At 42.4% G+C, this 27,584-nt stretch overlaps 1 protein-coding gene across 2 annotated transcripts in view; it reads right to left on the bottom strand.

The window, feature by feature from the left end:
- Nucleotides 1-701: 701 nt before the first annotated feature.
- Nucleotides 702-27,584, bottom strand: part of SAMD12 (sterile alpha motif domain containing 12) — a 153,841-nt gene continuing 126,958 nt past the window's right edge. For both annotated transcript variants that reach the window (XM_014965479.1, XM_014965480.1), the window contains one exon: nt 702-3,657. In XM_014965479.1, the coding sequence (XP_014820965.1) occupies nt 3,635-3,657 (23 nt within the window). In that variant the 3' untranslated portion in view covers nt 702-3,634. The remainder of the gene's footprint in view (nt 3,658-27,584) is intronic.

The following is a 27,584-nucleotide window of genomic DNA, read 5'->3' on the forward strand; positions in this document are numbered from 1 at the left end:
GAGTGTTCATGCACAGAAAGCTGCACAGAGGGAAAGAAAAAAGGAACAAAAGAGTGCAAAGGATGCTTTCAGCTGCAGCGTGTTTTCCGGGGTGAGCAATTCCTCCAGGTTTCTGAGTGGGCCTTCCTCCCGCTCCCAAGCGCCTGGGATGGCCGTGTCCCTGGCGGCGTCCCTCAGCCGGGCCTGAGGCTGCGGCCTTTCTCCTCACACAGAGCACCCGGGCGGGCGGGCGGCGGGAGGGAGAGCGGGCACGGGAGGAAGGCTGCAGGGCCGCTCACAGGGAAGGGTCTCGTGATGGCCGTACGCTGTGTTTCAGAGATAATGACTAGCGATCAATGGAACAGTAGGACTGGCCTCTGCAAATTTATCTGTCTCCACAGGGCTGGTAATTGCTGTTTTATGAAAATAGCGTTAGTCTCTTACTCTTTTGCACCGAACTAATGGCTCTGAGCGTATTTGAATTCACTTCCTTTGCCGGAATAACTTATTTGCTCCCTTTCATGTTGACTTGGTCTTTGGCACTCTCGACATAAATGATTTATTGACTAGAGATAAAGCATTCTTTCCCCTGAACTGTTCCTGCGACCCAGGCAAAAGCGGATGTGTCTGCTATTAATAAGGTGTTCAGCATAAAAAATGCAATAGACTTGATTGTCTGCACTCAATAGCCTTTCCGAGAACACAGTACCTGCCCCCATTCATAATAACAAAAATCTCTCCCACATGTTTATTTATATTAAAAAGTTTTCAGAAGAATAAGCTGGGATCCAGATAGTTGTTCAGGAGATGTAGAACAATTTCATAAATATCCCTGAGGAAGCATGGCCTACTTTGGGAGAATAACAGTGATTAAAAAATCCAAACACGATGAATAGTTAAATACAAGCCAAAAAGTACAGTTATTTCCTTACGGCTCCGGCAGACAGTTACACACGTGAGAAGTGTCACGGGGCTCAGGGGAACTATGCTTGCAGTTATCCACATGCACAGGCCGGCTGTAGGATGGAGACCTACACCAGCTTCAATGGAGATTTGTCCGATAGGCACCTACAGCAGACTTCTCACCGAGTCTGGCTACACAAGGGTCTGGACTTGATTTTCACATTTCTCAGGGCCTATAACACTGCTTTTCTAGGTCACCGTAGCTAAAATCCTGGGAAGCTTTTAAAACAAACTGTTTTAACAGGAGAAGTGCACACATCTAAATTCATGCCCATATACTGGAAGATGTTCAAAACTAACATTGATACAAAAAATGCTTCTAGTGGCTCTCTGCCTAACTCAACTTCTTCTCGTACACCCTTTTAAGATAACACTCTCTGATAAATTCTTCTTTTATCGTTCAAATTATTCTGGATTTTTTCACTGGGTAGTAAAATAAGAGAATCCCTACTGCAGAAGTATAGCATTCTCCTTCCTTTTGAAATAACTTCTATCAAAGTGTTGTTTTTTTTTTTTTAATTGCTGTACCAACATGAAATTGATGTCACTTGCCAGAACGCATTTTTAAAACCTGTAGCAGAAAGAGCTGTAAAATTTGCTGAAGCTTACAGTGGACCTGTGCCATGCACACGGCTGGGTCTCTTGGTATCAGATTCCAACCTGCAACCCTATGAAAAGCTCTAAAAAGTGCAAGTGTTGCCATTGGCAAAGATTCTTATGTCTGAAGGAGAATTTTTACACCAATTAATTTAAAATTAGGGACCAGGATTTTCAGAAAGAGAATGTAGAAGCTTACTGCTTTGTAATTCTTGGGAGCTCCATTTGAGAACCCATGGAATGACCCAAACCATCAGAAATCACTGGCGACTTCTGAAAATCTTGGTCATCAATAAAAATAACTTGCTTTTGGACTGAATACTATAGAAGTATCCAACATGCCTTATCTGATATGGGTGGAGAGCTGAAACTTAAACCCACACCCATCTGAAAAAAATTAAGCCCTAAAGTTACTTATCTGTCTGTTGTACGGGCACTCTCAGTGGTTGACCTTCCATCCTCTAGCAATGAACTGTACAATAGTTCTTAAGAATTATAACACAGGAGCTTGCTCTAAAAAGGTCCCTTTGACTTGATGTAGCTGTACCTTCTCTCCATTGCTGCATCTTCACACCAGTTTGGCATCCCACCCCCAGTTTGGCATACATGCTAGCAGCGACCCTACAGTACCTGTCTATCAGACTGGAGAGAGTGATGGTCTTTAAATAGAAAAAAAGCTACCTTTGATATTAAAGAAAGAAGGAACAAATACTTAAGTCCCCTCAGTATGTTGATGGCATCAGTTCATCATAAAGAGTGTGTCAAGAAGGTCCTGATGTCAGGGACAGGCGCTAATTCCACTGAGTCCCCATGGAAGAAACAGTACCACAGCCAGCTGTGATACAGCCAGTGATGAGGCCAGCCATTCAGAGACTGAACAAAAACAAACGCTCAGATTGAATGCAACAGTCTTGAGCCTGCTACAGTATATTGAAAGGCTTATTGGAACCATTTGCTTATTCCCAGTTCCTACCAAAACACCGTTTTGGATAGAAAGTGGAAAAAGTTAATGAAGAAGTCTGCCCTCTCTGAAGGGAGTATCTTGCTCCTTAGAAGCGTAGTCTTACACTTTACCTTATTCAGAGAGTTTGGTTTGGGCTATGATTCCCCAGTCTTGCCCAAAACACAACTGGTGGCCAGCATAAAGAACGTGAATTCTTCCAGTTTATTCTGGTTTTATCATAGACCAAACCCAGGGTCACAGACATCTCTGAGAAAGGCGCTCTCTCTCCCTCGCCGAGTAAGAAAACGCATTGGCACACCAGACACGAGACCCATTGACATTTGGCGGATGAGAGGGAGAGCAGACACAGCGTCCTACAGCTCGTTCAACCTACCCTGCTCTTGGCTGCCTCTGTGACAGCTGTTCTCTAAGACTCGATAAAAGAAGTCACACCTCTGCCACGTGCAAATCTATCTACACAATCTACTGTGAATCGGTGAAGGTATGCTAGGAGTGGACTTCAGTTTGGATGCAGTCTCAGCACAAATACTGAAACGTATCCTCAGTATTTTAAAAAAAGACCATTATATATATATATGGGCTGTGCTAGTTCTGTGCAGAAAGCACATATGAAGTGCTGATATTGTTTAACAAAATACCATTAGACTGCAAAACTAACATATACAAGACGTTTACATTCCTATAGGGGTGTAATATTGTGAACATATCCACTGAGATTGGAGAATTGCTGTAAGATTTTCCTAAAACATCATGCCATCTGCATACATAATAAAAGAATCCAGTAGTTGCCATGCTAAAACAGGACTTCTAGTGAAGGGCATAGACAGTCCCCTAAAGGGAACTCAAAAGTTATGCACAGTGATGAAAACTGGAAGAAATTTTCCAGCTAAAGGTCTGTCAATGACCATTTCCAACAAATTAGCACTGGATATTATGCACCACGTTTTCACTCCACAGCAAACCAGGTCTTCCCAGACTGCATCATCTTGAGTGGGCTGATTTTACTTCAAGTTTTTCTTCAGTCCTCCATGGTCACCTTCTGGCAGTGCCATTTATTATGGTGTTTTTTCATGAAGGAAAGTTCACTTTCATATCAAGTGGCAGGACAGCAGCTTTAGAGGCTGGAAATGTTTATGGGGAGCTCTCTGCCGGGGCTGTAAGAAACAAAACAGAAAACCAAAACCAGATGGTGAGCACAGAATGGAGAAAAGGAATTTTCACCATTTTATTTTCAAGTAAAGTAAAAACGTCAGGTTTGGGCTGAGCATATGTACTTCTGCTGTAAAGACAAACTACTCCTAAAATATATATTTTTAGTCTGCTACTTTCTTTAATCAGCTTTACTTATCAACAAAAAAACACAGCGTTTAATCATTTCCTTGGATAATATAAATTGCAGACCAGCAACTATTTGTATGATTTAACAAATCCTACATTCATTTTATTACCACATGTGAAAGCATTTCTTACCCTTGTTCTAGTCTGAGTCCCAGAGACCAGGCTCTTTGGTTTGGCTGGGCTTACATTAACTACTAAAGACTTGATAGCCAAATGCTGGAAAGCCCTTGCAAAGCTGTAAGGTGATCACACCACAAAAGAGGAATAGGTGAAGGTTTCTTGTAATTTCTCCTCCCCTCCACCCTAACTCTTCTTTGAGATGCACAGCGAAAGGACAAGAGGTAATAGACATAAGATGCAACAAAAGAGATTCCAGTTAAGTAAAAGGAACCAAACCTCTTCCTAGTGAGGGTGGTCAAATTTCAGAACAAGTTACCTGACCAGGCTGTGTGGTCTCCACCTCCAAAGATACATGCAACTCAACCAGACAAGGCCCGAACAGCCTAACTTGGCCCTGCTTTGAGCACAGTTGAGTGAAATGATCTCCAGAGGTCCCTCCCAAGCTAAACTGTACATTTTCTGCTGGTGATTTGTGTTCCCTGTTCTGCCCTTGAGCAGGAGACCAGTGCCCATGCAGGACTGCTCCCACTGAAGCGCATTCAGTGTTTATTCAGTATGTAGCCACAAAAAGGTGTGTAAACCCATCACAGGCTTACACCAGCCTCTGGAGGCAAGGAGCCATGCCGAGGCAAATCCATCCTGTTATTTCAACGTGTTTGGACACACCTTTGTTTCTCACTAGTTTTAGCGACGAGGTCCCTGACCAGGGCAGTGCTGGGATGGGACTCATCAGGGTGGGCTTTGCACCCTTTCTAGCTAAGTCCTGCTTCTTGCATGAATGTACATGTCTGTATTTGTGGGAAGAGCTGGATCGCTGGGGTGTTTGGGCCAGATTCCAAATTGTGAAGCTAATGGGATACTGATGCTGCCAAGGCACCATTCACGTCAGCTGAAACTCAGGCTGGCACTGGATTTCTGCTTCTCACCTCTTCAAAATCATGCCCAGGGGGCTCTTCTCTGCAGAGTGCATGCTGACTGTCTCTGCCAAGCTATCAGTTTGCCCATATTTGCCTCTCCCAATCCCAAACCCTTGCAGAAATGGCATGAAGGTCTGAGCGAGCAGGGAAAGGATGGGATGTTAAACCAGCAGGTGCTGGAAGAATGCTGAATAAGATTAAAAAAAAAACCCACACCCTGCCATGAGCACTTTATCTCTCTGTCTAAATATGGCCTATGAATTAGAGGAACAATTGAATAACAGTCTCCTTAGCTATTTCCTTCCTTATGTGGGCATATTCACCTGATTATGCTGCTTCTTTTGATTTCTGTTTTTACAGCTTCCTTGCTTTTGCTCTCAAGGTTCTCTAGTGCTATGATCCCACCACCTACCGTCATCTACTATATGAGATACCCATGGCAGTAGCGGCCTGAAGAAGATGCACGTTTGGGACCCAGCAACTGTTTCATTCCATGGAAGAATGGATGGAAAGGTTTTGAGCCTTCAGTTACTCTAGGCAGATAACTCACTGTATTCCCCAGGACAGAAAACAACGCAATATTAAGCAGGTATGAAGATAAAGGGGAAATCTGGGGAAGGTTTTAAACTTGGAGCGAAGCAAATTGGTACCTCATCTCAAAAGTGTTTGATTCCAGGTGAACTACAGGATATCTCCCATCTGTGTAGCATCAACAGAGATAAGCCTGTCTCACAAAGGAGAAACAGGACTTTTTTTGAGGCTAAATAGCTCATCTGCCACCAAGAAGGGAAAATTTGAAAAGCTCTCCCAAGCAACAGAAAATATCTTGCCTAGCCATGGAGGGCTAAAATAAAATGGGTAAGCTGGCTAATTATACCAGGTCAGGCCTCAGGATTGCAGTCATGCTGACATTCCCCAATCATCCACATTGTCTAAGCCCTTGGCTTGTATTTGTGCTTAAGTCTGAAATGAGCCAGCTGGCCCTTCAGGCAGAGGAGAAACATGAACGAGGAGAAACGGGGACTGGTCCTGATCTGAGCTCCGTTCACACCACAGAGAGAGCCACAACCACTTTGAGCCATGCAGGACACCTTGCAGAGCCAGGCTGGATGCAACTGGTGTCACCTATCAAGGGAAAGTAGTAATTCTCTTAAGCTCTGCATTTAGAGCAAGCAAACTGAGGATTCAGTGATGATCTAGCCCATTTCTTCTCTTCTCGCTATGTCTTTTGAGGCCAGGGTTTTGGAAGTGCTTATTTTTCCTATATAGTTTTTGGTGCCCAGCTGGAGACTCCTCTAAGGACCATGCTTTTCTAGCAGTACATACCCAGAGCTTTCTGAAAGTAATATCTTTTCAAAAGGTATCACAAATGAGCAGTTGTCTTTGAAAACCTTGCCTGAGACCGTAAGTTGTTGGAAGGAAGGATTCGTGCGCTCACCAGCACAACAGTGTCCTGATCTAATCTCACGTGACATTTTCAAGAAGCTGCTGCAGAAAGACAGCAACCATTTGAAAGCCAGAGATGTATTTCATTTTTTTGAATACTTGTATTGTGCGATTTTTTTTCTAACTGGGAAAAAGACGTATTTTTCATTCATTTTTAATGCATGTTAATTCAGCTCAACCAGTCAAAAGACATATTTTTCATTCATTTTTAACGCATGTTAATTCAGCTCAATCCATTTGTCACTTTTTCATAATTGAGGGATTCTAATAAAGGAAACAAGCATCTGTCACCTTTGCTAGGTTTCTTCTCCTGGGACTAATTTCATACTGTATTTTTAAGGTCAGGACATTTCAAACATGGGATTATTATGAAAAATACTGATTTCCAACATCCATTTACCAACTATTCCTTGGGGTCTGGTGAAAAACAGCAATCAGCTACATTTACTAGTATTTTTCCTGTGTCAGAAAGGCCACGGGTATCTCACTTCATGCTTCTCATATCACTTGAGACATTATAAAATGCTGTACATTATTGCAGACTTGTTGCATCTTGCTGCCTACTAATTAGAGATATTGCTCCTTTTGAAGAATTTCATACACTGACAAGAGGAAATGGCTGGCAGCCTGTTTGCAGATTCACCCTTTTCTTTATTGTGCATTGAATTATTATCATCACTGAGGTGCGACAGCATGAGATGTCTCTGTGAGGCTCATGGAAGTTAATGTAAAACCAAAATATTGACTTGGGGAGCTGCTGATCCCAGTCAGCCACGGTGGTGGACGGAGGAAGGAGGATTAGCAGGGGCTGGGAGATGCCATGGTGGGGCAGCCTTGGCAGGGGCAGGAGCCATTTGCCCCGGGTCAGATGAGACCGAAGTTGTACTAGAGTTTGGTTTCATTCTATCACGAAAGCATCCCATTAAGGCTCAGGGTGGAGAACTGCAGCAGTTATTTTAACCTCTAGGTAAATGCAGCTATTGCTGCACATCCTTATTGCCCAACAGGTTGCTGATTAGCAGAGTCAACAGTGCCAGAGACCCAAGGTTACCTCAAACATTTGCACGCTTTTAGCTGGCTGGAGCCAGCACAGAGGAGGTGGGGAAGCAACGCTGGCCGGGCTGCTCCATCCACCTCCTCTCTCTCTCGTTGGAGCAGCCCAGCTGGGACAGGCAGCCAAGCCTCGGGGCCAGCGAGCTGCCTCCCTGGCGGTGTCACCGCCGAGAGCCTGCGCTAGGCAGTGACACATCCATCAACGGGCTGAACCCAACACCCAGCAGCTGAGAGAGAAAACAGAGATGGCGATGGGTTTAAATAAGAAACCAAAATTTGCCAATTTTGTTTTGATTCCCATCTGGTCATGTCTTGGTCTAGCTTGCCCAATTTTCCCCTCATTACTAAGACCTGGTAGCTGATAAGAGTTTTGAAGCTTATTTAACGTTGTTTGTCAAACACAGTGTCAATATGGTAGAAAAATACTGAGGGGGAAAGGAAGTAAGTCTCTTCTCACTTTTGATTTTGGAATTTGCTTGCCGAGCAGGAAACCAAGATTTTAGTTTTGGAGTAGCCTGACAGAAAAGTTGTATCTATGAGCACAACATCTAGAGCATCAAACACAGTAATCCTAACACCAAGCATTCAGTATTCATTAATGAGGCCGTGCAAAATAATATAAAAGCTGAAAATACATGGAATTAAAAATAAATGTTGTTTTCCGTTCACCCCTACTTTTTTTAGGATACAGTTAGGACATATTTGTCATGAACTATGAAACAGACACAATCATGAAACAAGACATTTTTTGTTCAAATGGATGTATCATCACAAGACTCCAGGAGAAAAGTCTTTAAAACAAACAGCAGCCAACATGTGAATTACGATTTCTGCAAAGATGAATTTAGGTTTCTTTTTTTGAAAACACTTCTTCTGGACAACTTGCTCGCATAACCAAGTACTCTTAATCCTCCTGGATAGAGTTTTAATATCTGTTGATACCATTACCATAAATATGCTACTGCATAAATATTCCCATCTGAGATGTAGGGAAGGGAATGACTTTACATGCAATGAACTCCTTGGCGTTATTTATGTGTTGTGACAGCGCTCGCTCCGAGTGGCTCCAGGTCCACACCAGGGCTGTGAGGCAGCAGCTGGCATCCAGCTTGTGCACAGGCTGCCCGGGCACGGCGCTGTGCCTGACGCTGCCCCACGCAGCGTGAAAGCCCTCGTCAGCCATCACGGGTACGTGGGTATGCGGGATCCTGGCTCGCTCACAGATCCGCTGTTTGGATCAACGGCAAAGCTCGTCCCAAGGAAGGCTGCAGGGTGGCAGTTTAGAGGCAGGGTGCTCAGGGCTTCCAGACAGATGATGAACGTTCAACAAGGTCAGGCAAATCCTCTCCCCTGTATTCTGACTCTAGAGAAAACTCACTTCTTGCCTGTGATGCTGGGCTCTACAGCCTGCATCAGGCAATTCTGAGATGAAACATTTCTGGGAGAATGGATGTCATGGCAGATGCTCCCAGCAGGTAACCTTCTGAAAAGCCAATTAGTCAGAGGTTATCGCAGCTGCTCTGTGGAACACAGTTGGTTCACACAGAATGGGTTGAAAATGTAGTTGTCCAAAATGTGTTTCACTAAGCTATTCAATGCCCTCAAATATTCCACTTAGCCAAGAATCTCTTCATGAGTCACACACAACTCCAGCTTCCCTACCAAAGCAAATCTCCCAGCAACTTTACTAGGTTAAGCAAAACGAGGACACATGTCGATTCTGTGTACAGATGATTTATGCAGGAATTTCGGTTCCTTGACCCTTCCTACAAAAATCAGAGTATTCATGGTGAACAACTCTCTAAAGGGCTTGAGCTTACACTCCAGCCTTGTTCTAAAAAATATCTTAAAAGCCTTTTAGCATCTTCTGAGCTTGATTTCACAGTGTCAATGTGGAAACATCAGAACAAAAATCTTTCCCAAGAAATTATGTCTTTTTTATGCCTGAGCTTAACCAGCATGTGAAAATTTCCTGAGCTGAAAAGTTTAGTTCAAAATCAGACAAAATCCTGGGAGAGATTCTTTCTTCTTTCAAAGTGATTCATTCATCCCTACTCAAGTTGCTTCATACATCCCACCACCTACCTGCTGCTGCATACATGCAAAGAAAAAACGCTTTTGCATTCAACGGATCACGGTAACTTCCTTGAACTAACAAGCAGTTAAAGTATTTTGAAAAAGTGCACGCAACCACTTCCTCAGTGTTCATAGCTTCTTTCAAAGAATTCTCTTGATCTGCTGCACACTCACCCATCACTGTGAACAGTGAACCGGCTGTCCACCAGCATCCTTCTCCAGAGACTCAAATTATAGAAAACAGACTTAAGGGAATGTGATGCTAAAGAGTCTGATAGTCTCAGCTGGTGCTGTCTGAAACTGAAAATGGGTATGAAAGTGGTGACTTTATGCCTTATCATGCATATCCCTCACTGCCTGCCTGCAATCAGTTCTTGATCTCACAAGTCCTTGTGGGGTGCTCTGCAGGAAGTGAAAAAGGCTGTCACAGATGAATAGTCTTTCACACTCTCTGGCTCTAAATAGCCATTTGCACTACACTGTGAGCCTTTGCATATCTATTGCTTTCCTCTCCAGAGACTGGGTTTTAATATGATGCACCAGGAACTGTGCAAACTGAGCGAATTTTAAAAAGACATGGCCTTAAGGGCTATCTTCAGCATGCACATAGGGTGCTTAACCACACAGTCCCCGGTGGCCTGCAGTGGTTTGGTGGTTGCCCTGATCATCAGCTGGAAGTTGTCCTTGCATTTCTTCTGCGGCATCTGCAGGACGCTTTCAAGCCTGTCCCATTCAGAAGTGTGCAGCAGCATTTGGGAATCAGTTCTGACCATTATATCACCCTATAGGATCTTCAGCCAAATATGCATTAAGTTAAGAAACACAATCAGATGAAACCAAAGACTTCACTAGAAAAATCCAAGTATTATAGCAAAAGGGTTTGGACACTCTCTGGAGCTACAACTCCCTCGCTGCTTATGCAGAGATTATGCAGGATTAAGAGGTGGAACAAACTATCCACCTTTAGGGAGATATTGACTGTGAGGCTCCCTGAAATGAAAGTTTCCATTCTGTAAAGTGATTAACCAAGCAAAAAGGGAAATTATACCTACTAAAACCACCCAAAAAGACCGCACATACGTACTCACACATTTACCACAAAACAAAACAAAAACAGATAATGAAGCCTACAAAATCGGCCCCCTCTCCTCCCTTAATAAGTTGCACAATCAACTTTATATAGCCCTTTAGAGGAATGAATTAATACATACTCTTTACCAGTATTATCACATCATGTTATCACTACGTTTTCTGCAGGAGCCTTGCATTGCTCCGAGCACTGAACAGACAGAATTCAGGGAAAGAGCGTTCCGATACCATTCGGTACTTGCTTAATCTTTGCAGTTCAGCATGTGGCCCATCACCTTATTTAATGCACAACATTCAACCCCCATCTGGAAAATAATTATTGCTATCCTCATGGACAGCGCCCAACCACATTACAAACAAAATGCCTCAATTTCAAAATACATCAGTGAGAAGACATCACCTTATTTTATAGTTCCTAGTTAAGCACAAAGCGAGTTACAAGGCTGTACTGGCGCCGTCTATCCAGCTCCTGGCTCCAGCACCAACAGCTTCAGGCTGTCAGAGCTCTGTGGAGCTCCTGGGTAAGGTGAAAACCCTACAGAGGAGAGGGAGTTTAAGGAGGCTCCTGGAAACTGCATCTGCAAGGAGAGGTACAAGCAGGACCCTAAAGGTGCCAAAGCCTGGGTTTGACCATGTATGTGGTCTTCTCAATATGCTTTTAGACGATGCCTTCTTCTAATCTGCCCCAAAGTCTGATTTTATAGGGAAAATGACCTTTACTGATCACTCATCTGAAGGGGAAATCTGCTGGACTGTCAGCATTACAATCCAGCATAGCCCTCCATGGCCACTGAGTTGTCTTCGGAAAAGGCAGTCATCATTTTATCCTTGTTAATCTGGTTGTGACCAGGCCAAGGAACTCTTCCTCGGCATATTCAAATAGATCTACAGAAAAATTAGCATGGTGCATACACCACTACTGTTTTAAAAATCAAATGAAATAAAAGGCCCCTGGTCTAATTCTCCCAGCTGCAGGACCAAGCTCAGGGAAAGTGTTGCAGCGAGGGAAGGTCCTGTCCAAGGCAGAGGTCCTCTTCCACCCCACGACTCATGCTGTGACAAGGCAGGCAGCAGAGAGTGCTCACTGCTCTGCAAATCAAGCTTCATCCTCTGTCTGGGCAGCTGGAAAAATGAACTAGAGAGATCAAAATGAGTTACCACCTTTGAAGAGTTCCCTGGGTGATTATTAAGACTGTATCTTGATGTATACCCACCAGAGACCCTAGGTACCAGAAATACTGCCTCTGCAGAAGGGCTTGATAAATGAAGGGTGGGCTGATTGTATTGAAGAGGTTCTTAAGTCAAGCATGAAGTCCAAGGCCTGAAATTATGTGGGCTATATTGACCACAGAGCCAAGCAAAGAAGCCATTCATGAAAACATGACAGGTATGAAACAAAGAATATCTAGCCAGTGTTCAAAAGGCTTGAGATGTTCAGCCATTCATGGTTTTGGGGAGTAATAATTAGCTCAGCAAAGGAACCCTCTGATCAGTTGCAAATTCTTCTTTACTCTCGTTTGCTCTTTTCCTATTATTTTAGCTTGGAGGCTGTCCAAAGCACCTGCACAGCTTTCTATCTCTTTTTGCATCACGCACATGTTCCTGAAAATACGATTGCACAGAAATGTATATAACTGGTTTCAGGCAGCAGCGGCAGTTCGGTACGCTGCCGAGATGATGCTAGATCTGGCTGTTGCCATCCCAAGCAAAATGTTGTGTTAACGTCCCCCTTTGCCCAAACTAAGCAATATGAACCACGTCTGCAACGTGTTGCAGGTGGATCCTGCAGGGCAGATTACAGGACCTGCTGGAGTACACCAGGTCTCCCCAGATGCCTGCAAGCCCAGCTTTTCTACAAGGGAAGGCCATGCCTAGGAAGATGACACACTCCTCATCCTCACACACAGTCACCCCTGACCAGGCTGGGTCCCAGTGCTCGGGGCTGGGATGTGCTCTCAGGTGCTGCAGTGGAGGGATACCCAGTGTGTATCAAGGACAGGGGCGATGTACTTAGTGGCAGAAAATAATTCAATATCAGGTTGAAATTGACCTTTAAAAGTCAGACAGAAGGGCATCACCACACTTTAAACAGAGGGGTTTTGGGCTAAATGTCATATCAGGAAAAAGACTTTCATTCATCATTTGGATTCTTTGCTTGCAGAATATACCAGTATGGACTGATGGATGCAAGACAGTGAAATATGTGGCAGAACAGCAACTCAGTGGTTAAGGTGAAGGCCTTATCTGCCGTATCATAGACTACTGGACTTCCTTTTGCTGTCTAGCTAAATAAATACTCAATGGTTCTACACAATATGGAACAGCTTCCCAAAACCAACCAAACAAAAAAAAGATACACAGCCTATCTGCTTCCCCCCTGGAAGATTTGTCTTTAAGGTTAGAGATGTAAATAAATAAACTTGCATGGACTTCTGAGATGATTCAACTGAACCTTGACTAAAGCTAGCTGAGTATTTCCACATATAACTGCAGAGTGCAAGTCAGACCTAATGCAAACCACAGAGAAGTGGGACAGGAGAATGCATCCCTGCCCGCGCTGAGCTGTGAGAAGTAACTCCCTCTGCAGAGCACCCGCTCACGTGGCTCTGAAGTTTGTGTGGTGGTTACACAGAGAAACTCATGTCACCCATCCTTGAGAGGCAAACTAGGCTTCTTCAAGAAGCTGTGGAGAAAGACAGGGCCCTTGGAAGAGTGACCCACCTGCTTACTTGCTGTATTGGATAAATGATTCTCTGGCAGCTCCTCTCTTCACTGATTATCAAGAAAGCTGAATAACGAGCTCAGAGTAGGTATCCAGCAATTAAATAGCAAACAAGAGGTGACAGGAATTGCAACTTTACGCTTAATTTGATTGTTACAAATTCCAATTAGCATGTGAAATGTAGGTACCACAATGTTCAGGATTACCATGTTTAATGCTTACATTTTTACTGAAATCAAGAATTAAATAGATTCCATTGAGGGATAAGAGCCCTAAATTCCTTTGAGGCCTTGGATATTGGAATTTGACAAGGAAATTACACACTAAATAATCTTCTTAGAAATTCACATGCACAACTGAGATAATGAGATGCTTCCTGCAAACAATCCACAAAGTTCTAAAGTTTTTAGAGGAATTATTCACTCAGCACTATTAGTATAATTTTGCAGCTGGATAATTTATTGTGTCCATGCTGCCAAATTGTTTCGATTTCCCACTGATTTGCTTTTCATTTCCACTTGCAATATATGAACAAATCGACATCACAGTTAAGGAATTCACATGGGTAAGTAAAATTAGAGTAAACAAAAATAATGCTTTGTTTATTACTAAACACCTTTCATATTTTGGCTATGGTAGGCAATTAGGTTGGTAGGAATTTGCAACTGGAGAAGCTCTACCATTTTATCTCAGGCCAAACAGTTTATCGCAATTCATGCGCAGACAAACTTCTGTGCTTCAAAAATCAGGGGAAAATATCTAATGGGATGTGGTATTTCTCTTCCAGTGCCAGAAAAGCATGAATCCCAATTAAATTTTGGCTTCAAGGAAGGAAGGAAGGAAGAATTTCTGCCACTGGAGCATGAAACAGATTTTGGCTAGAAAGAAGAAGGACAAGATTTTCAAAAAACCCCAAGTGATTTGCACACCAAAGTCTCATCAGAAACCAGCAAGACTTTGATTTCCAAGTTACTTGTGAAAATTTTCTCTGATGATTCCTACCAGTCTTTTAATATTTATCCTAAACAAGTGCTGACACATCATTCAAAAGCAGATCCGGGGCTGCAACAAGTTCTGGTAACCCCTCAAGACATTTCTAAAGCCTCACCCACAAGAGGTTCGAAACTTCTGGCATGTCCATATGTCTGAAATCTTCAGTCTGCATCACGCATTTGTCTATTTAGGATAATTAAGGGCATGCCTCCGTGAACACATTACTGCGAGGTAACGGGCGCCTGGATTTACAGCGGAACAGATGCTCGGCTGTAACTGCCCATGTGTGTGCCCTTACCCCGTGGTGAACGCCACGCTCAGAGCACGGGCACTGAAGAAGAGCTTGCAGCACACGTTCAGCATTCACACTCCATCTTCCAGCTGCCTCACGGTAACTTGCCCAGGTAGCCAAGCCACCAGATTTCTTCTACAAGCCCAGCCACTATCACAGACCAAGAAAAAAACAGGCAGAACATCTTTCGCTTTTTTGCTAAGCTATTTTTTAACCTATTCACTGTCACCCCAACCCTGCCTTCAAGGATTTTGTGTTTGGGGCTCATCCCTGCTTTGGCTGCAGCAGGCTGGGTGCATCATGCAGAAATGGACACTGGCACTGGTTAGCCAGGAGGACCCGTGGCATAGGTTCCCAGAGAGGCCATATTTAAACACTGTACTGATAAAATGCCTAAATGGAAAAAAAAACCAAAGCTATGACGTTGCAGAGAATGCAAAATCAAACAGCAGCCTGGTCAGAAAAGCCATGTGAGACGTTCAGGACCTGCCACTTAGTTCACCCCAGTAACGACGGGGTTTTCCCCGGAAGAGTCCCAGGTTTCAGGACTCTGGATTTTGGTCGCAAAGGGTGTGGGAACTGAGAGAACTGCAAACATGTTGAATATAAACTTCTTAATGACACTGTCATTCAGCTTCTACTTTCAATTCCGAGATTACAAAAAGAAATGATCTCACCTCACTAGGGCGTAACTACAACATGCTGCTACAGCTCACGCCTCCCCGCTTTTTCCAACTTTCTCTGGTTAGAGGCTCCCATGAGATTACTGTATCCACAGCCCTAACGGAGCACCCTGGAGATGTCTCAGTGATCACTGCAGCACAGCCTGCCAACAAGAACTTTTGTCTTCCAAGCTCTTGGCCCAGATTCCAGATCAGAAATTCATTCTAATGCCTCAGTAAATTAAATCTTCTGATATAGTGGAAAGATGTTTCTTTATTGCACACGGATATTGTTCATAGCTATTACACAGGCCAGGCCACTCCAGCAAGCGCTTCTAAATCCACTGCTATAAATCCACCCCAACCATCAGTCGGAAGTTAAGGAAATCCATCCATTCCAGATTTTTGTGTTGCAGATACTACTGGCTTTAGGTAGAAAGGAAAAAAAAACCAAAAACAAACAAGACAACAAAACCAACCAACCAAAGAAAAAAACCTTTAGAAAAAACATTTTTTGCTTGTGATTCAAAGTTTCAAGAATTTAACCAATAAATAACCTGTGATATGCCTGGTAAAAAGGTAAAACTTCTGAATTTGCTGTACAAAAAAGGTGATCCAATAGTTCTTCCCTTCTCTGCTGGAAAGCAAGGGTTTCTTTCTGCTCCAGCTTCTTATACTAAAGTGTATGTTTTATGCAATGCTGGGATTGTGAATATCCTTATCTGTGCAAACTCCACATGGCATTTTGGGAATATATACCTGCTTTTGGAGTATGGACATTCTGTGTCCCCTCAGGATGCCTAATGGTAGTCGTTCTGTTCACCACCAAGCTTTTTCTTTTTACCTTCATGCAATGGAAAGAGATTCCCCTTCTGCCCGTGGTCTGAAGACCATGGCTCTGCTTCCAGCAAGCAGACAATACTGGGAGCACGGCTCCATGTGCTGAATCAGACAACCCTGGAGAGAGCGGTGGTCCTCCAGCCTTCCCTACCCTCCCTCCACTGCCCTGCTGCTGGGACAACCCTGCTGTGCAGTAGGATGGGCCTGTGAAAGAAGCCCATGAGAAAAGCTGGACCAAAGCTTTGAAGCAGTTCCTTTCCCAGATCTGCGGTAGATCTCCAGCAGAGCGAGCGCGGGGCCGGCTGGGACCGGGAGGAATGGCCCTGGGCAGTGCTGCAAGAGAAGGATTTGTGCCTTGTGTCTCCCAGAGCCTGGCTATGGCCTCCCAAAGAACACTGGTGTTTAACTCGATTTAGAAAGGTAATAAAGAATGAAGGCAGCAGCCTGCGATTGGATGGTCCCCGCTGTAGATAACAGCCACGGCTAATTCTGGGTTTAAATAACAATAGGGACAGCAGACCCACTGGCAACAGCCAGAGCTTTTCTTCAAATTATGCATTCTCTGACTTTCCTTTTGCTACTGGAGGGCCCAACTCTACAAACTATTTTTAGTAGCGTTACTTTGTCAGTGCCCAGCCATGAATCAGGGTCCCACTGTGCTATTCAAACACTTAACTAAAGGCTGGTTTCTGCCCAAAGACTTTGAAATCCAACTTACAAAAATCCCATAGGTTTAAATGGCAGAAAGAACTACATTAGCAGTACTTTCTTTTATTGTCTTTTATTACTTATTTTCCTAAATATTATTTACTTCATTTGTGGCAATCGGAGTAGAATAATGAAAAAAATGTTTCCAAGCAAAAGACTGGAACAACTCTGCAGTACTGCTGGTGAAATAACAAACCATTTCAATGAAAGAAACTATAAGCATTGAACAGCCCAAAATGGCTTCTGCAGAGCCACAGCAGTATTGTATGCAAATATATAATTTAGTTATTTTTATGTAACCTGGCTATTTTGTAATCACAGAAGTAGGGATTAGACAAATGGGCATATGCCATTTGTAAGGAAACTACACGGGAAAAACATGCAGTGCAGTTATAGCCCTGATATTTAAATTTAGATACTCGATAAACACATTGCCAGCTAACAGCAAATAACTCTGTTTCATTAATGATACTGATTTGGAGTTAAAGTAGGAGATACAGAAATGAAAGTCTATATATGTACATGATCTTTTAAAATAATGAATGGTGATTATCTTGCTTTTATCGAGTGCTGTTCATCCAGGCGTGCTCACAAACCAACTGCACAATCACATACTCATTTGCCCATGCACAAAGGAGTTCACCGTGTCTATCACTAGACAGCCATCACCTCTGGCGTGACAACATGAGGAGCTCACAAGTGAGCACAATTTTAAAATAGGTTTTGTGCAATACATGCAAAATATAGACAGGATTTGTATCTAGAATCTAGACAGGCTCTGTGTCTACAATAACTCTAGCTAAAATGCCAGGAGAAACATGTATGCATCACAAAATCTATCATTACAACATATATAAAACAATAAAAAATGATTATGACTAAATCTCTACATTCTGCAGATCCAGCAGCTCATCCACACCACCATGCTGAGATATCATTTGCAACGACCTTTAAAGAAAATGACCCCTATTCCCAGAGAGCAGACTGCCTGCAGGACAACTGTCTGGGATATGAGCCCATGATTGAGTGGCTAATATCTTTACACAACTCCACCTGATGTAACACGAAAAACAGTGTACTAAGACCATGTTTTTGCCCTATCTTTGAGATTCTGCTTCCAAAACTTTTGTAGCAGCCTCTAAGAGGTTTTTGGAAAGCTCGATAACCTTCCCCATTAAAGCCAAGGCTAAGACATGGACTTCTGAGCTCCTGACAGCCACAACTTAATTGGGGTTCTCCAAGTAGTCTTTAAAATCTGTGGTAAGGATCTGGATCCATTCTGAAAACACATTGAGTCGTCTACCAAAGACCAGAACAAAAGTACCACTCAAGGTGACAGCAGCTAATTGTTTAAAATATCCGTTTCCCACCACACAGCGTTAGCTACTCACGTTATACAACACATCCAACCCAAAGGCTTCCTACCATGCTTGGTATTTTTGGGCTGCTGTACCAGCAAAGGTCTTGCAAATGAAATGTGGCCCAGATTCATCCAAGTATTTTTAGACACCTACTGCTGTTACCTACGTTACGTCTGACACAGTTACTCTTGACACAGTCAGTGCAGAGAAAGCCACCTCCCTCCTGTCCCCAGCCCCAAACCTGACCACTCTTGGGACATCCTTGCTGCTGGCTACAGTGGGAACACAAGAGAAGCCTAGGAGGTACCTATGGGTAGGTGGGAGCTCAAAATCTCATTTAGTAATGTGGAAGACCAAGGCTTTCATTGATAGCATAGCTCAGTTGGAAGGGACCTACAGTGATCACCTTGTCCAACTGACTGAGCTGCCCAACTGTTAACCTCAGTTAACAAGTGAGAAAATGAACTGGAAGCTGTGCTGCACCTACAGAGCTAAGGGAGGAAAAAAAGCAACAAAACTATTTTAGTCAACCAAGGCTGTCCACACAGATCTGAACACACACAGGGAACAGATTTTTTGGGTAAGGCGGTGCCATTTTTACATACTGATGAGTAATAACATACTCTAAAAATGTTTTATAGGATTTGATTGTGAGAGACAGAATTAGTTTGAATACTTTGTCTTTTGAAGACCATGGCAACCACTAGCAAGGTGAAAAATTGTCTCCCTAGGTCATTTCTATGGAGGTTTCTGATAGTAGTTTGGCTGGTGCTCACTTCTCTGCATGGCAGCGGAATTACCGACTTTGCTGGGAACAGCCAAGATTCCTTGTTTAATAACAAGTTATGACAAATCACTGTAATTGCTGTAGGCTATATGTTGTGTTAAAATCTTTATTTGAGATTTTAAGGACCAGACAAAGGATTTGGAGGACTAGAATGGAAGCTATCCCCTCTTGACCAGTTTCCCTGTTAATTCCATATAGGTGCCTTAATTCTTGGGCTTCTCCTTTCTCTAAATAAAAATCTGTGAAGGTCTAACACCAGCTATCTGTCAGCTGTTAAATGTCCTTCTGCGACGGAACAGCAAATCACCTCAGTCTGTTCTGACTGGCAGTAATGGAGCTCTCACCACCCAGAAGCAACATCCATCTTAAAAGGATAGTAGCTCTCAATCCTTCTAGTCTTTGGGACTTCACGGTGTGGCCTCCCCACCCCACAGCAGTTGCTCAATATAAGAAAAGACCAGAACTTATGCACAGAAATGTGTGTGTGCACATACATACACTATGAATGAGAGTTACCAACTTCTTCTCCAGCACCTCTTGGGGACCTCAAAGCACCACCTGTAACCCTGCTGCATCGGGGGTTAGCCACTGCTGCTTCCCAGTGTCGCCAGACACCCTTTCCCATAGTTACATTTTTTGGAACATTCTGCAAACTTTCAGCCTTTTAATATCGAAATCAAATTATATAAACAACCAGTCTCTCAATCCAGTAGAAATATTAAGTTCAATTTCAAGGTAGGGTATTTAGACTGGGGAAGATCCCATTTGTACCTTTAAATGAAAGGTTTGTTTTGAAGGTTTATTCCCCAAAACAAAAGCCTTTTTAATGCTGATGATTTGCCTTAATTTGAGTCACTGATGGCCAAGATGAAAGGGCCAGAACCAGGACAAGAATACCTTAGCTCTCCTGAAGATGACATCTGGGCCTATGGAATGAACATTGTCACGCATATAGACAGTCAAATCTGCCCCGTGGGGATGGATCAGGAAAACACCCTTATCAACGCCCATCTATCTGTCTGGGTATCAGATTTTCCTCTTGCCTCTCTGTGTTGGCACTGATTACTGCATACACCTACCTTGTCAGCAGCTCCAAACAAAAATACTTTTCTCTATTCCAGTTCATCCTTTGTGTGTCACGACACATGCCAGGCTTACCCCTAAAACTCTGCATTTAAGTGTTTCTGTTTTGTCTCTCCTTATTCTGAGTAACACTTATGGGAAACTTCCTCTTTGATTTCAAGGCAAGACCAAAATGGACTCACAGTGATACTTAACCAGGGATGATTTATTTAAAATCTTACTGGTTGTCTCCAAAACTAGTCCATGCAAGCCAAATGCTTTAAAAGATACTTCGGTTATTACTAGTGCACCTGAAGCCTTCTGCCAATTTCTGTGGGGTTTTTGCCTTGTTTTTTCTCTTTAAATAATATGGTCTTAAAACAATACAAAAAACCATCACAGGCACCCACAGAGGGGTAAGGAAAAATGACTTCACCTCCGATTTGCAGAGATGCTCAACTGTGGCAGCCTCCTTTAGCTTGAGGTGAAAGGAAGTGAAAAAACCTATCCTGGGTAACTATAAAGGAGACCAAGCATAGATGTATAAATATATATTAAAAAAGACCAGTGAAAACAGAGCTCCATCATGTAAGTTATAACCTAAACACAAGCAAGCAGACAAATTAAGCAGATGTATGCTCTGTATATACATTAATGTTGGTATTAGACCTCTAAAAAATAACTTCCCATTATGCACTCCTTAAGCAACTATAAATTAGGTTGGCACCTGCATGCCAGTGGAAGGACTGAAGCAGCCAGCGATACGAATTGTTGTTAAACTCTATTTAAAACAATTATATCTTTATGCTAGCTGAAATTCTTTACTGTTTATAATCAGCTTTCAGCTCTAAAATCCAAGTCACCAGGATACATACATAACTTACATTACACTGGAAGACCGTGGTTGTAAAAGAATATTAAGGAGGAACCCTTGCCAAAATAATACTAAATAATTCCTTTCTAGTTAAGATTAAAATTATGGCTAAGAGAGTAGAGGCTTGCTAATTCACTTTAATGATTGGGAGATCCACTGCAAATTACTGAATTTTGCAACTAAGTGAGAATCGCATTAAAAAAGCAAGTGTAATTTATCACAAAATGCATTTTGCTCATTTATTTTGACAACTGTTGTTTAAATTATTTATGCCTCTTCATCATGTACTAGTAAATGCACTGTAGTATGTTTTGTAAAAATAGTCATCAGTGAGATCAGAGTAACATAACATCCGCTATTACCCTTTGCTTGGAGGTGAGCAGAAATCAGCATTTTGTGCCTTGCCAATGCAAAACAGTTTCAGAAAAGGGTGGTTTTGGTGGTTCTTGGGTTTTGTTTTGGTTTTTTTTGTTTAAACAATGCTGAAGCTACAGCAGCTCCCAACCGTTTCAAACACCTGGATTGAAACCTCAGTGAGAGTAGCTGAGTGTTGTTACCTTGAAAGTGGGGCCACTTATTTACTGGCTGATTAAAAGGCTTAAAAATGTGGTATTAGGATTCCCCCCTGGGAAATATCCACCAGTGCCCAGGGACAAGGTTCTGAGCATAAACTCAAAGTCAGTAGGAGCTTTGCTTGAGCAGGCTGACAAACATTATTGAGTACCTACTGCTTGCAGTTGAAGCATCTTCTTTAAAGGAAATTTTGCCTTCTGCCTGTTCCTATTTCAGGCCTATCTGGAGGAACAAAGGAGGAAGCCACACCTACCTCTCCTAAGCTGTGGTTTGACTTTACAAATTTGGATTGCGGGCACAAAATTGAGGTGAGCAAGTGCAAACGAGGAAGGAGAAAAGTTAAAGCAGGTTTGGCTCTAGTCGTTCCTGGAATCAAGTTATGTCAAGACTATGAAACACTCAGGGTGTTGGCTGGAGTTGCATCACAGTCAACCTACGCTGATGAACACCGTGTACTCAGGAAACGAGGCAGTTGGGCATCCCATGAGGATTAGCGCAGCAGGCTTGTCAGTGCATGTGCCTCCATCCATTCTACTGAGTATATTGCAACTCTGAAGAGGGAAAAAAACCCACCCAAAACCCAGCTCCTCACCTTCCCAGTAAGAGATTAGCTCTTGTGAAAGATGCTGGACTGACAGCCTTAATTAGGGATGCGAGGGGCTTTGGCATTGGTAGCCAAGCAAGGAACACTACAGGAGATCTTTGGAAAGGAGCTGGAGGACTCCTTGAGACCTCTTTCCTCCATTACATACAGAAATCAGATCAATCGGAGCCTGACCTTAAAACTGCATTCATCCCACCTAATTTATACCTGAATTAATGATGATTATTAATTACCCCTAATTACTTTAGATCCCTAAATTAATGATGGTGCTTCTCAATTAGAAGTGCAGTTATCCTTGGTGCCTCAGCAGATGCTATGAATCCAGGCCCTGCAGTGTTACCTTCTCACTTAAACACTCATGACCGAAGGTACCAAAAATCCTTTCTGTTCACAGCTAAAAAAACAGCCTTGAAAATGCTTATTGTGAAATCAAAGTTATTCTCTCCTGAACCTAATAATTAGCAAGTGAGCTTTAGAACATGTTTGAGGCTTTAAAATGCCTCCCCCCTCCGGCCATGGGAATGTGGCTCCATGCCTCAGCGGCCGCAGGGGCAGAGAGACGACCTCTCCCCAGGACAGAGGGAAATTTTGGCCTCCGGGAAGGCAACAAGCTTTATACTTAATTCACTGGGTGGGTTTTTGTTTCTTAAAGCAGAGTCATTGAACTGTAATTTAGGGGAACAGGGGGGAAAGGAAAAGTGGGAAAAAAGATTTACTGATAATCTCAGCAGTCATGTGCATTAGCTTCCTGTATGCTGACTCACCTTTAGCTGTTCAAACGTGTTTCCTTAGACATTTTCCTTGGGTGGTGGTTTGGTTTTTTTTTTTTTTCTAATTGGCATAAACTTTCCTCTACTTAATATGGTGAGATGCAGGCAAAGACACTCAGGCCTTCAGCCTCCTCATTTTTTCCTCCCATTTTCTTCTGCCTCCTATCTATAGAAACTTAACCAGAGTTTCCTCTCAGATGCAGCCTGTCTGAAGGGCACCCGCAGGCAGATGAAGCAAATCTGTACCATGCCCTGAGAGCGTTCCAGCTCGTCCAGCACGATCTTTTCGTCTGGAAAGACACTTTCAGATAAACAGGTTTCCAAGCAGGAGAGTTAAATTTAACGGCACGGTGTCCCCACCGCCAGAGGATGGCTGCAGGAAAGCCCGTGGTACAAACTAGTCGGATTTCCACCTCAAACTGAGAGCAGCCTCATGAATGCGCTGCTCAGACGTGACTCACATTTCTGTGCCAGTTACAGCAAAAAACCCCAACAGTTAATCCTTCCCTGCCTCTTCCTCTGCTCTCTGCAGATGCAAAAATGAATGCAACTCAATGAATACTTTATAGATGCCTTACACCCCTTTTGGACAGGGTGAGACAGCTGTGGATATCTTGGAGCTGTTTGCTTTCCCAGGTGGGACACTGAGACTGATTCTTCCCAAAGCAGGGCTGTTACTAGTGGTAGCTTTTGGACCACACCATCAGATTTGTCTCCGGCCTCATGGCCCAAGGGGGACTGATGTTTCCCTCCAGATTTAACCCGAAACTCCAAAACACAAACAGTATTTCAGCCTGTGTGGGTCTGTAGCCCTCGAAGAACATCCATCCTCTGGAGACGCAGGTCCCGTACGATGCCTGGAAGCCTGCTGACCACAGTCAGTCTTTCCATAGTTACCTCTCAGTAGCCCCTCACAACAAGCCCTGGCTCCTGGAGGCTGTAGCCACTTTCCAAATCCCCGCTTTGAACAACAAAAGGACCCCATCGACATTGCTGGACCACGTGTGTGTGCGTGGAGGGGGTATTGCTCTTTTAACTCCTGGCTGGATCTCATTAAGATCAGGGTAAGATGACAGTTCAGCGTCTCTACAACACCCCAGGAGAATAAAACAACAATGCCATCAACTACCATTAGCTAAACCAGGATTATAGCGGTAGCCTTGTGCACATAACACAGCAAATTATTAAACACACTTCAACTACAAATAATAATAAACTCAAAGAAGCAAATCTTTTTAAGGTCTGCGAAACTCAATCTTAAAATTTTAGGTGCAATTCTCTAGTTAAATTACAAAGCACTAAACCTAAAATTAACTTGCTTTGGGCAATCTTAAAATAGTAGATTGCTGGATGTAAGCTTATGGGTGTTCTCAGTTAACTGCTTCTGAAGAAATACAAATGTGGTTTATTACATCTATAATTACAGCAAAACTTTGCCCTGTACTTTTCTCTCCTGGCTGGAGGAAACGAGTTTGGATGTATCATGTGAAAACAGAGCCCAGACTATCAAAAGGCCAGGAATCCTAATTGTGTCTCAAAGCCCGAGATAAACTTGATACAGGATCCTGCAGGTTTGTCTCTTCTTCTGCAAGATCACTTATAGGTGTGTACAAGCACGCACACATATGCATATATAAATATATATGCACTTATATGTACACACACATTTACATACATAAACAATCCTGCAGAAAAGAAACTTTCAGGGCACACTTCAAAATAAATGCTCGCGCACACACACACACAATTACTTTTCTAAGTATTCCCTTTTTTCCATATTTCTATTCTCATTTTGTCTATCAATAATTTTATTTTTGTATAAAACTTGAGACCCTGATCTTGATGATAAAATATACTGCCAGAGATCACAGAATATTGACAATATTGTCAGTCTTGGCAGAAGCTGAGAGTCAGACTCCCCTCCACAAAACCATAAGGCTGGGTGAAAAAATCAATATGAGAGATTGATCTGCTTTCGGATTTTTCAGTTGTTAGAGTCACATTTCCAAGCTGTTCTCTCCAGACCATGAAGGGCCAGACACTTCTTTTTTATTGCTTAATGAAAGCTGAAAACTCATAATTTCACATGACTTCAGAAGCAGCAGCTCGTAGAGAAATACTGAATATTGTCACAGTCATGATAAACCTTACGATTGGCCACAGTTTTAAGATTTTGAGGGCTGAAATGCTACCTTTGGCAGCAAGTCATGCAGATAGACTTCTAAGCAAGGCAAGAGTTGTAAAAAAACCTGGAAAATCTTTTTTTTTTTGTAAGAGAAGAAACAGAATATTGCTATTCTATAAACAACTCCAATACAGCGTGGACATTTCATAAACTTTTCTGCAGGGATTGCATCAATCCCAATTTATTTTTAAATTCACCTGCTTTAATGCAGTACAGGTAGAAATATTTTCGGTTAGAAGATTTCTCGTGGAGGAAGTAATGCGTCTGATATCCCGTGCTTTTCCATAGAATAAGGTGTAGTTCCTGGTTCTTGATTGCTACTGTATTGCAACATTTTATGATTAAGTCAGTAAACTTAACAATATTTAAACTGCAGTTCTGATTAGAGAGCTTAAAATACATGGAGAGTAGTGGGGTTACTTTCAAAAGCACTTGGTTTAATTTTTCTTCCACCGTATTAAATGAAAATAACTGACTCGGAGAAGTGTCACAGCAATACTGGATGTTTAGATCTAAAAAAAACCACAATCCCTCCTATAATTCTGTTTGCCCTCCACAGCTTTTTCTACTGCTTTCCAGTTTACTGCTTTTCCTGAACTTTTTCAAATTTCCTCTCATAAAATGACAGCTTGTACGGAAGATTGGCAATATGAGAATAGAAAAAGCCAAACCCACAGTCATGCAAACCAAAATTTACTAAAAATTTCAATACTTTTCAAAGATTAGCTGACACTTCTCTTAACAGAAGTGGCATTTATAGTCAGTACTGACAACTGGCCAGTTGTGGAAAAGTACCGTGTTTCTCTTATGGACTATTTTAATATAGAAGGCAAACGTTGAAATATTAAAGAGGAAGTAAAACAATAACGAGTGAGACATGTGAAGACTCCCCTTTCAAACTCTCATCTAGAGAATGAGTCATACACTCATTTACAGCTAAGCTTGGATTAAATCGCTAGCAGAAAGCAGAAAAATAAAAACAGAACTACTGTCCAAAGAAGAGCACTCCATGTCAGAGAAAAACCAAAAGGATTGCAATATATATATATTCCTAGTGTTATTTCTGGTAAGCAAATTGAAATAAAAGAAAAAAATGATGACATTTTAGAAAACATGAAAAATCTAAACCTGTTTATGATGACACAAAGGCCCTCTGCAATTTTCCAGCTGCTTTTCATTATTTTACCTGCAAAAAAAAAATGCATTCAATCACCTGTTCTACAAACTGCAATTTCAGGGAAGTAAAAGACCCAAAAGCACTCAATACAGAAGTTCAGACCCATTCAGTGCTTTGCAGCCTGTGCCAGGTTGGGCCAAAAGAGGTCCAGCGATGTCTGACTCACACAGATCTCAACCTAAGATAAATCTAAATTATCCCCTGCTTTTCAGCAAATGGAAATTAAGTCAATCAAAATGTATGTTAAAAACCACATAATTTCAAAACTTGAAGAAAATAAACAGTTGCTTTTGCCTAGGGATTGTTCAACTCATTTAATCAAAAACTTGCGGGATAAGAAGTGCCTGATCCAAATACGAGTTTGCACATTTGCACAAGAATATGCTTTTTACAGTATGAAGACATTTTCCCTTTCCTCGTTTCCCTGCATGTTACAGGCTCTGCAGGTGAGGTTTCAGCCCATTTGTCGAACCCACTTGCACGAACTGCTCCCGGGGTTTCTTGTTTTCACCAGATGGTGTTAGGGGGGATCGCTGGTGAGCACCAAACCTGCCTATTTCTGTGCTGACTCTTTCTGAAAGATTTGCTGACAGCAACATGTGAAGAGCAGAGCTGTGAAGTCGTGCCTCCTGTGCGTGAACTTGGTTTTTCACAGCGTCAGTCAACTGTCTGGGGAAGATAGCCATCCCCCGTATGCTCCCCGTCTTCTTCCCCGAGCCCCTTCCAAACAGTTAAAAGCAAGTCCCAACGCCAGCCAACATTTTGTTTGAATATACATTATCATACCAGGAAATCTTGACTCTTTGGGCTTTGTGTTGCACTTTAAAAAAATATACAGAAACAGCAGTCCTAGGACAGTCAACAGCACAACTATTTTTTCATTTACAGTAGTCTCAATACATAAAGATTTATCATGGATTTTGTTTCAAGGAGACCCAATAGAAAACAAACCGGCTTGAAAACACTGCAGTGGACTTGGTGTGTAATTTTTTGGTGTTTGTAAACAGAATGTGACATAAGAAAGAAATTTTAACTGAAATTACTTGGGACAGGCAAAAGTAAATGCTTTGATGCATCATGTTCCTCCATCACCGCAGGCTAATTTTGAACTAAGATGAAGGCGTACTGGGACTATGGGTGATTTTGAGCCATTTTATCATAAGAGCTTCCTTAAGGAACTGGCACTCCTTCATTACACTTTCAGATGTCAAACTACTGAGTGCATTTGGTCAGCCTGCAAAAGGCACCTCTTTTAGACCTGCCAAACAGTTTTCTTGGAGAGCAGATCTCAGAAAAACATTTGGCCCTACTATTATCTGACATCATTTAAATCTTAAATACCATACAATGTCTATGTATCTTAATATCTTTAACAATAATGATCTTAAATGTTGAGCAGATGCTTATTCATAACCCTTTTGACTCCTTTTCT

The sequence above is a fragment of the Calidris pugnax genome, unplaced genomic scaffold, assembly GCF_001431845.1.
Source record: "Calidris pugnax isolate Ruff unplaced genomic scaffold, ASM143184v1 scaffold41, whole genome shotgun sequence".
Taxonomy (NCBI): Eukaryota; Metazoa; Chordata; class Aves; order Charadriiformes; family Scolopacidae; genus Calidris; species Calidris pugnax.